This window comes from Phoca vitulina, unplaced genomic scaffold, assembly GCF_004348235.1.
Source record: "Phoca vitulina isolate PV1807 unplaced genomic scaffold, GSC_HSeal_1.0 scaffold85, whole genome shotgun sequence".
Taxonomy (NCBI): Eukaryota; Metazoa; Chordata; class Mammalia; order Carnivora; family Phocidae; genus Phoca; species Phoca vitulina.
In genome coordinates, this window is record NW_022589788.1 from 1158092 (window position 1) to 1168444 (window position 10353).

General features: G+C 55.3%; 1 protein-coding gene and 1 non-coding gene across 2 annotated transcripts in view; both read left to right on the forward strand.

Annotated features, from left to right (window-relative positions):
• Positions 1–8899, forward strand: part of NSD2 (nuclear receptor binding SET domain protein 2) — a 57962-nt gene extending 49063 nt beyond the window's left edge. Inside the window, 4 exon segments of the mRNA XM_032395463.1 lie at positions 4262–4403; positions 4652–4758; positions 5755–5959; positions 6693–8899. Of these exon segments, the coding sequence (XP_032251354.1) occupies positions 4262–4403; positions 4652–4758; positions 5755–5959; positions 6693–6964 (726 nt within the window). The 3' untranslated portion in view covers positions 6965–8899.
• On the forward strand, positions 4024–4150 carry LOC116626369. Its single transcript, XR_004298275.1, has one exon.
• Positions 8900–10353: the final 1454 nt, after the last annotated feature.

A 10353-nucleotide genomic window follows, 5' to 3' on the forward strand; every position in this document is an offset into this window, starting at 1 on the left:
CCTCCCGAGACCCTAAATCTTGGGGCTGGGGTGCTGGACAGGACGTCGTGGAGACAGTGAGGGAAGCCCTGCGGTGGACACGCTGCTGCTCCCGATGTTACGTTTCTCAGGTGCTGATAGTGATGCCTGGACAGGGTTGCTCCTTGTGAGGAGAAAGTGGTGATGTGTTTCAGGCTCAAGCGGCTGAGTTTGGTAACTCGCAGAGGGAAGGAGGAGTGAGTGCGCGTTGAGTGCACACGCACATCTGTGTAATAGATGACACAGCGAACGTGGAAAACGTCAGCAGTCGGTGTATCTAAGTGAAGGCTGTACTGGTGGTCCTGCTGGTAGTATTCCATTTTTTTCCTGTAAATTTGAAATTTCTTAAAAAGAATTGGTTAGGGCGCCTGGGTGGCTCAGTTGGTTAAGCGACTGCCTTCGGCTCAGGTCATGATCCTGGAGTCCCGGGATCGAGTCCCGCATCGGGCTCCCTGCTCAGCGGGAAGCCTGCTTCTCCCTCTGACCCTCTTCCCTCTCGTGCTCTCTCTCTCTCTCAAATAAATAAATAAAATCTTAAAAAAAAAGAAAGGAGAAAGAAAAGACGAAGAAGAAGAAACTTTAAAAAAAAAAGAATTGGTTAGAGGGGCGCCTGGGTGGCTCAGTTGGTTAAGCGTCCAACTTTTGATTTCGGCTCAGGTCATGAGAGTCTGCTTAAGATTCTCTCCTCCCGGGGCGCCGGGGTGGCTCAGTCGTTAAGCGTCTGCCTTCGACTCAGGTCATGATCCCGGGGTCCTGGGATCGAGCCCCGCATCGGGCTCCCTGCTCAGCGGGAAGCCTGCTTCTCCCTCTCCCACTCCCCCTGCTTGTGTTCCCTCTCTCGCTGTGTCTCTCTCTGTCAAATAAATAAATAAATAAAATCTTTAAAAAAAAAAAAAAGAAAAAGAATTGGTTAGAAAGGTGAGCATCCTGGACTAGAGAGGAGGCTGCTTTTCCTCCCTTGGGCCTGTCAGGAGCACAGCACCTCTGTCCACGCAGGCTTCTGTAAGAGGCAGGCCTGCAGATCGCATAGGCTGGCAAACAGGAATTCTGTAATACAGAATGAACAGAAAACTAAGAATAACCAGCCACTGATGAAGGAGGACCGTCTGTCCCGCCCCCTTGAAACTCTCACCACACCTGTGCAGGACGGCAGGTTAGGGGCAGAGAGTTCTGCCGTGCTGGAGCCAGACCCGTGGAGGCAAGGGTCTGCAAGCACAGCTTCCCGGGGGCCATGGGGCATGGAACAGGTGGTGCTCGAGTTTGAACCCTTGTGTGGGGACCACCGCCAGAGCCTGCTCGGAGGCCTGCTGTGCGGCCGGGCCCGAGGGGCCTGCGTGGACCCCACGGAGGGCTGTAGTCCCAGGGGAGGGGCCAGTAAACTTGGCCCAGGGGGTGGCCAATGTGTGCTTCCCTCTGCCATCCCCTGCCCTTGGGGAGTGGCAAGGGAGGTCATTTTATTAGAAATTCAACCCCTAGGCCTGTATCTTACCATGTTTTGTAGTCTAAATTTAAACTACTTGTGTGTTGTAAGAAATGACAAGTTGACCATTTAACACACAAATTGGTCTCTGAAATAATTCACCGAGGGCACCTGACTGAAGCAAAGTTAAAACCCATGACACACGAGGGACACGTAAACAATTCATACCTCGTATCCTTGCTATAAAAACAACATGGACAAGCCCTGCCGAAGCGTTTACAGAGCACAACGGAGCAAGAGCTCCCTAAGCAGACCTTCAAAAAGTCTTAGCTTTTGGTGAGAACCGGAAGTAACACGACCTCCGTTAGAAGTGGTGGGAGCCACTGAAGGAGACGTGGGCATCACGAGAGAAGAGCAGGACGCAGACGTGAACGGCTCAGACGCGCAGCCGTGGGAATGAGCCCAGAAGGCAGCTGTGGGGGTGCTAGGCAGCCGCGGGGAAGGCGGCTGGAGAGGAAGCTCTGGGGCCGTGGACCGCAGGGCCGGAGGGTGGAAGGTGAAAACTTCGTCAGAGCGGCCCGGGGATGCTCCAGAAGCAGAGACTGGGGGGTGGGGGGAAAGGCCATATGAAAAAAGGATTTTCTGGAAGCTGATGAAACTGACCAAGGTTTGAACAGAATGAATAAAAATAAGTCTATACCTAGATAGGTTATTAAAAAACAACAACAACAACAACAACCCAAACCTGTAGGGTAGCAAAGACGGCAAAGATTGAAAGCCCCAGAGAGAAGAGGAGCACGTTCCGGGGAGCAGCTGTCCCAGGGGTGCGTGGGTAGGCTCATCGGTTAAGCGTCCGACTCTTGATTTTGGCCCGGATCACGATCTCAGGGTCGTGAGACGGAGCGCCCGGTGCTGGGCTCCGCACTGGGCATGGAGCCTGCTTGAGATTCTCTCCCTCCGCCCCTCCCACTTGTGCACTCGCTCTTTCTAAAATAAAAAATAAAACATTTAAAGTAAAAGAATCAGAAAGGTTGTAAGAGTACTAGGAAAGAAAAACTTGGCAAACGCTAGTCCAGAGAAGGCCGCTCTTGGTACGCTAACGTCCGATCAGGTCGACTTCGGAGAGAGCGTCGTGGAGCGGCTGCAGCAGGCCGCGGCGGTGGGGGGGGTCTCCTGACTGGGTACGGTTGTGGGGGTGCAGGGGGCCCAGGGAGGCAGCAGTGGGGGCGGGCTCCATGTGTATCTGATAGCTTGGGGAGATCTTAGAAGCAGTTGGATGAAAAAAAAAAAATGGAGATCCACAGTCAGCAGCATTAATCTCTAAAAATTAAAATAAAGAATCTACACATAGGATTCTGGTAGGAGAGGGCGGCAGCTCACTTCCAAAGCAACTACAACAAGGAGTACATACAAAGCACATCTGGAGCGGAACTGAGGACAGACAGACCCATCAACCTGAGAGCGCTGAGTTCCCACTGAGTTTCCAAAGAGGACAGCGGAGACTGGGGGCACGGGGGGGCTCCTGGAAGGCGCGGGTGACGGGCCTTGGGAAGGACCATCTTCCGAGAGTGAGACAGAGAAGGGACCCGTGGTGGGGGCGGCGGTGGGGACCAGGGCTGACCAGGGCTGTCCCGCTACTGGCAGGCATCGCAGGCTGTGTTCTGGAAAGGGTTTGTGGGAACACCGGCGCGGGTGCGTGAGAGTGCAGACGGCAGCATTGTCCTTGGGGGGATGGCACCCCCGGCGCCGGGGTGGGCGGTTAGCGGGGCCCTTGGGCCATGGGAGAGCGTGCTGCGGAGCAAGCCCGTTGTGGTGCCATTTCTCTATGTAAGGAACACGTGGCGTGGGTGTGGCTGAGGTGGGAAGTGTCGGAGCCAGCCTGTCCTGGACACGGGGGACCCTGTGGGGCAGCATCGCCAGGCAGGGGGGCCCAGCACAGGGCTCCTGGAGCCGCAGGGGAGACATGCCACAGACATGTGTGTTTACACGTTTGTGTGCCCCGTTCAGACACAACTTTGCACAAACTCATGACTTCCATACTTTGCCTGATTTTAAGTGTCCTCCTGCCTGCTGGGACATTTCTTACCTTGCCTGCTCCCTGTGGCATGGGGACCCCTTGTGCAGTCCAGCCAGTGACCTTTAGGCTCCAGTCTCCCCATTGCTGGCGACGAACACATCCTCGTATGCACGGGCACCAGGGCAGGGCCGCCGTGGGCCTGTGTGTCTTCGGCGGTGGCGGCTTGCTCTCTCAAAACTGTCCCTGCCGGCCTGTGGCCGGCCCCGGTGTCTTGGCCAACGCTCCCGTTGCAGCGTGAGGTCAGATTGCATTGTTGTTGGAGTTTGTACTTCGTCAGCTGCTTAGGGATGCGGACACCTTCCCAAATGCGCGTCTGTCTGGATCTCATCTTTGGGCATTGCTTGTTCATATCCTTTGTCCATTTTGGAACTGGGCTCCTCTTGTTCTTGTCCGTGAATGTTGGGTTTCCACCAGCCGTTAGTGTTGACCTTCCCGTGTCTCCTGGCTTCTTGTTTGTCATCCGATGGGTGGTGTTGGGGAACACCAGCTGGCTGCCCCATCCTCACCAACACTCACTGGGGCTTGGTCCTCTCCATGTGGTCGTGACCCGCCCCCTCTGTGAGTGAGAGAAACAGGACTGGTTTGGGGGTGTCCTGTCCGAGTGGACACGGGAGACCACGGTTTCCAGCACAACATCGTTGTCCAGCAGGTGTTAAGATGGTGAAAATTCCCTTTAACAAGGACGTGATGGCTAAGCGCTGCCCGCGTATTCCAGTGCTGCTTGAAACTTAAGTTGTGCCTTGCAGGACCGTATAATTGATGCCGGCCCCAAAGGAAACTATTCCCGATTTATGAACCACAGCTGCCAGCCCAACTGTGAGACCCTCAAGTGGACAGTGAATGGTGACACTCGCGTGGGCCTGTTTGCAGTGTGTGACATTCCGGCAGGTATGACACCTCCAGGGTCAAGCACGGGGCCTGGGCTGCGCGGCAGGCGGCAGCGGTCACAGCTCCCGCGCGAGGCCAGGCTGGAGCAGCCCGGGGGGCGGGCGCGGGGCGGGGGCGCTGCAGGGGGTTCTCCTCGGAGCGCACGTGGAGAGCCGTGAGGGGGCGGGAGTGTGTTCTGGGGACCTGGCGGAGGCTCTCGCCTTGACAAAGAGGCCAGTATTTCTAGTGCTGTGTCTCTTGTCACCCAGGGACAGAGCTGACCTTCAACTACAACCTCGATTGTTTGGGTAACGAGAAAACAGTCTGTCGGTGTGGGGCCTCCAACTGCAGCGGGTTCCTCGGGGACAGACCAAAGGTAAAGGCATGGCTCCCACTGTCCCCAGCTGACATCAGCAGTTCCGACGTCTGCGAGCACGTCCCTCGTAGTGGAAAGTGGCTTCTCCTGAGTTGACCTGTAGCTGTGACAGGCGGGAGGGGGTCTTCTGCAGGGTGTGGGTGAGGATGGCCGCAGGGAGGCGAGGCTCCTCCCGCGGGACTGCCGGGGCCGCTGTCGCAAAGTACCACAGGCTGAGGCATGAACAACAGAACTTCTCGAGGCCAGAAACCCGCAATCAGGGCGTAGTCAGGGCTGCACTCCCTCCCAGCGCTCTCCCAGCTTCTGGTGGTTTCCGGCAACCTTTGGCGTTCCTCGGGCTTGTAGACGCTTTCCTCGTCTCTGCCATGATCTTCACGGGGTCCGCTCCCTGTTCTGGGTCTCTTCCTCTTCCTCTAAGGACCCTGGTCATACAGGATTAAGGGCCCCCTACCCCAGTGTGACCTCATCCTTAGTTACAGGTAAGGTCCAATTCTGAGATGCTGGGAAGGTCCCAAATTTGGGACACAATTACCTGCCTCCTTGTGCCACATAACCTGGGCCCTGAAACACTGGCAGATCCCAGGCATCCGGCCCTGAGTTGGGGTTCCATGTTGGCGTCTGCTGCTTCAACCGGAGAATGATTTTCTCTCATTCACAATGAAATTCTTACTAGAAAGAGCCAAGGATGCACTGCGGCCCGGCAGGAGCCACTCTGTGGCCCGAGCATCCCGTCAGCAGATTTGGGGGCCACTATGAGGTGCCACTGCGGGAGACTTTCGGCAAAGCCGGTCTTACTTTCTGTGCTCAACGCTGTTCCATTTAGCGAGATGGGTGGCCCTCCCTGGGCATGTGTCCTGTCCCCGTCTTCTGTCCTTTCGGTGTAAGAGCGTCTCCATGGGCCTCTGAAGCCCCTGCACCCCGACTCTGGCTCTTCGTAGTTTCTTACTGCTTCCGTCCATGAGATTCTTTCAAGTGAACTGCACTTTTTTCTTCTAGACCTCAACATCCCTTTCTTCAGAGGAAAAGGGCAAAAAGACCAAGAAAAGAACCAGGAGGCGGAGAACCAGAGGTGAAGGGAAGAAGGAGTCGGAGGACGAGTGTTTCCGCTGTGGGGATGGCGGCCAGCTGGTGCTGTGTGACCGCAAGTCCTGTACCAAGGCCTACCACCTGTCGTGCCTGGGCCTGGGCAAGCGGCCCTTCGGTGGGTGAGCGGGCCCCCTGGCAGCCTTTGGGGGGGGTCCCTGTCGATGGCTCTCCTCTCCCGGTCACAGATTCGCTGGTGACTCAGGTAGTGAGGCCCAGCCTGGGGACGTCTGCACATGGAGTCAGCGTCCGTGGCGCGAATGGTCGTGGAACCTCTGAGGCTGCCCCGAGCGGAGGCCACACTAGAGCTGATGGCATGGGAGGAGGGGACAGGCCAGGAGGGGACAAGCAGTGGGCTCTACCTTGCGCTTTCAACCTTGTTTCGGAGAGATTATAGGCGCCACTGTGAAAACGTCCACTGGGGTCTCAGAAGAAAAACAGGCCTTTAGCCAAGGGAAACTGAAAAGCTATAAAAGGAAAAGTCCAACACGTTTGAGTGTAAAAAAAAGGAATTATGACAGAGCACGATTTCATAGGCAAATGGGAAAGCCATCCGCAGGAGGTGTGATGCTGCCCCCTGCACACTACCGTCAGGAGGACCGCGGGTCCAGGCCACGGCGGGGTCACAGGAGAGGAGTCGGTGTGTCAGCGGGGCGCGCCCTCCGCCAGGCCCTCCGCCGGGCCTGCCCGCCTTCGCTTCCCTTTACGTTTTCACAGCTCAGCAGGAAGCAGTGTCTTGTCTTAATTTGTGTCTATCTCACTGGATGGTTTTAAAATTGGTTTTCAACCATGAAGAGGTTAGAAGTTGTTCGGTTCTGTCACTTCTGCTAATTTGTCATGTTTCATTGCAGGGAAGTGGGAATGTCCTTGGCATCATTGTGACGTGTGTGGCAAACCTTCCACTTTGTTTTGCCACTTTTGCCCCAATTCGTTTTGCAAGGAACACCAGGACGGGACAGCCTTCAGCTCCACCCAGGACGGGCGGTCCTACTGCTGCGAGCACGACTTGGGGGCAGAGTCGGCTCGAAGCGCCAAGACTGAGAAACCCTTTCTGGAACCCACCAAGTCCAAGGGGAAGAGGAAGAGAAGAAGGTGCTGGCGGAGAGTCATGGAAGGCAAATAGCGCCAGGCAGCGGCTTGGCCAGATCCAAGGGTAGAGGGCCACGCGGGGGACTGGCCCGGAGGACCCAGCCGTGTAGGCCTCCTGGGGGGGGAGCGCCTGTCCACCACTGAGCCATCCTCAGCAGCGCCCGCTGCGTCTGCACTGACGACCCGTCTGGGCCGCGAGGTTCAGAAGGTTCCCGGACACACAAGCCTTACTACACAGCATTACAGCTACACTTGAATTTCTGAGAATGTCAAGGTCCCCTCCCACTCTATTTTTGTAGGTTAAAGTTATAATTGAAAATTAATTGGCATATGAAATGTTTCTATCTCACCCGAAATGTAGAGTAGTATTTTTCTAAAGGATCACTATTATCTCTTTAATCTTAACAATGTTACTTGGCCTGCTTACCTGTCTTCATCACTCAGGAGAGACCAGGGTGGGGCCTGGGCAAGGACTCAGACCCTGGATTCCCTGGAAACCATGATTTTGATCATTATTTTGCTCTTATGAAACAGCTGTATGATTTTTTTTTTTTTGTACTAATGTGAAATTTTTCCTCAAAATGCTTCTTTTCCATCCTAGTGAGAAGCCGGCCCCAGGAGCGGTGATAGTGGTAGCGTTGTTGTAAGATGCCCCCGTAGTTTGTTCTGACGTGGATCTGGACTGAGTGGCGCCACCGCGTCGGCCTCCCAAGTGTGGGGTCTGCGCGGCCCAGTCCCTCCCGAGCGGGCGGGGGCTGGCGCTTCTCACCTGCCTGCCTCCTGAACGCACTCGGTTCTTGCCAACATTTGGGGGAAGACTTTGTATATTTTTTTCATTTGGCTTTTCTCTACCAGTTTCTGGCTTTTATTCTCAATATATTTTTGCTAAACTTGTTTCACAAATTACCACCGACTGAAATGTGTATTTACTGATGCGGCCCTGAGTTGTCCCAGCGAAAGGAGCGGAACTCGGTAGTGAGTTTGTGTCGAGAGAGGAGTTCGTGAAAATGGCTCTGTAGAAGCTGTGTTGTGCCCTGTGGTGACAGTTGGGTGCAGGGCAGGTGCTCGCCACCCTGGGGACCCAGAGCACGTGGGAGACGTGCATTTCCAAAAAATGTTCCCTCAGGGTCTGAGGAGAGACCCAGAGTTTAGAACTATCCCATCTAGTTACTGCCACTGAGTCACACGTGTGGGTCTGTTCGTGGAAAATGTGCTCGGCCGGGACGCCGCGGAGAAGCGCTCGCGCCGGGGCTGTGGGCCTGTGCCGTGGGCACGGTGGCGGGCGGGCGCCCGGCCTGAGTTTCCCCGGGAGACGGCCACTAACTTCCACTTATTAGAAGGCCCAGCCCCACAAAGTGAGAAGCTGCTGGGAATGTGAAGTTGTCTTCTCTCTCGAAGTTCCTCTTGACTGTGGGGAGCCCGGAGCGCCCCGAGGGCAGGGGTCCTGTCAGACGACCCGCGTGCCCTCCGTGGGGCCTGCAGTCCCCATGCTCGCAGTGGGAGGGAAGGGGATACTCAGCGGCAGGTGCTGTTTTCTGCTCTTTCTTCTTAAGATAACCTAAGGAGGACATGTATCCTGCAGAGACGTATACACAGCCCTTCTTGAAAACTGCTCCTGAGGTCTCCTGCTCCTTGCACAATTGCAGGATGTCCTTGGACCCAGAGCCCTGGTCACGGCTTCTCCGTGGTTCTGTGACGTGAGCTCTTGGGGGCGCTGGTCTCTGCCAGGTTCTGACCACAGGGAAGAATCTGCTCCTGGTGTGAGGCTCCCTGGTGTCTGCAGGCCCGCGCCTCCCCCAGCACTAAGAGCAGAGTTTTACCGACTGTGGCGGTCCCTTTGGTGCCTCTCCTACCGCCGTCCTGGAGAAAGGAGCCATACACGGCGACCCAGGAGATACGGGACCTTGGTCATCAGTTGACTCCTGCATGTGGCTCAGGTGACCTCCGGAAATGCACTTGCTTTGGTAAGACGGGGACTGGGGGGGGGGGGGGGTTCAGTTTAGAACTCTAATTTCTCTCAAATCGTCCTAAGAAAATACTGGATTGATGTATAGATCTATGCTCCTTATTCCCTGAACAACTTGGGAGGTTGTTCCAGCAACGGGTCCGGCGGCGCTCTGGGCCAGAGCCCGAGGCCGTGGGGGCCCTGCAGGAGTCCGCTCTTCAGAGCCCGGGGCCTGGGGTGCGGGCCACACGCCTCGCTTGTCCTTTCCCACCAGCGAAGGGACTTCTGCAGAAGTCAGACCATCAGACTGGGCTTGCAGTGCACTTTGGGGAGCAGATTAACTTATTTTTGTATTTGAAGTAGTAAAAATCTTGTGATTTCTTGAGTCACTTTGATATTTTCAAATTCTACGATCTTTCTGAAGGAAATACTGGAAAAATTATTTTAAATATGGTTATCCTCTTTCCAAAAACTGTTGAACTAATGAGCAAATAACACTAACTTTGAAAAACCTCTAGAAAACTGGTTTATAAACCTGAGTACAACCAGGCTGCAGCGTGGCGGCTGAGCCCGAGGGCCCTCCCACGGCGGCCAACGCGCTTCGCTCGAGTCAGAGGCAGAGCTCGCGTAGGGGGCATCGGTCTTTCTGAACATCAGCTTCAGTCCTTTGTCATGAACGTGAAGCAGAAACAAAGCGAAAATTGCCCCATCTCCGGATTCCTCGGCATCAGGAATGGCCGGCACCGTGGCCCCGGCGGGTGAGGTCGCGCCTGCCCGCGCCAGCACTGGTCTCCGGGTGTGGGGCCCGGGGACGTGTCCACCCCGGCACTCATGACATGGGACCACTAGGGGAGTCGAGTGTGGCGCCCACGGCGCGCGGGGGAGACACCGTCTGCCCCGTCACGCAAGGAGCCGCGCACGACACCCCGCCTCCCGGGCCTCCCACACGCTCAGGTCCGCGCTTCGGATGCCTCTCAAGTTGTGATCCTGACCACACAAACCACAGGGTGCGTAGTGCCCACCTTCCAGAACTACCGTATTTCCGGGAATTAAAGATAAGCCTGTTTTGATGAAAATTAACACAAGTGACTGTTGCCAAATTCTCGATCCTCCGAGCAGCATGGTGTTGGGTGTTTGTCAGTCACTAGAGCGAACTGCTCACGGGCGTCGTGGTGTCCGCCGTACCCTGTTGAGATGTGAAACGCCCTGTCAGAAATTAAATACGAACTGAAATGGTCTGTCGGCGTCGGAGCTTCCTACGGGATGAGGTCAGGCTCCTTTTAGGAACACTCGGTGCTCTCACCGGGCCGGATAGACTTAAAAACTTGAAGTTCCTTCGGGGGGGGTAACAGACTGAACTGTAGACGTGAGAACTTCCAGTCAGGGGAAAACAGCATTTAAAGTGGGACGTTGTGTTTGGAAAACTGTATATGAGTATTTTTGTATTAAAATTTTTTTAAAGGCTTTTTTTCTTAAAC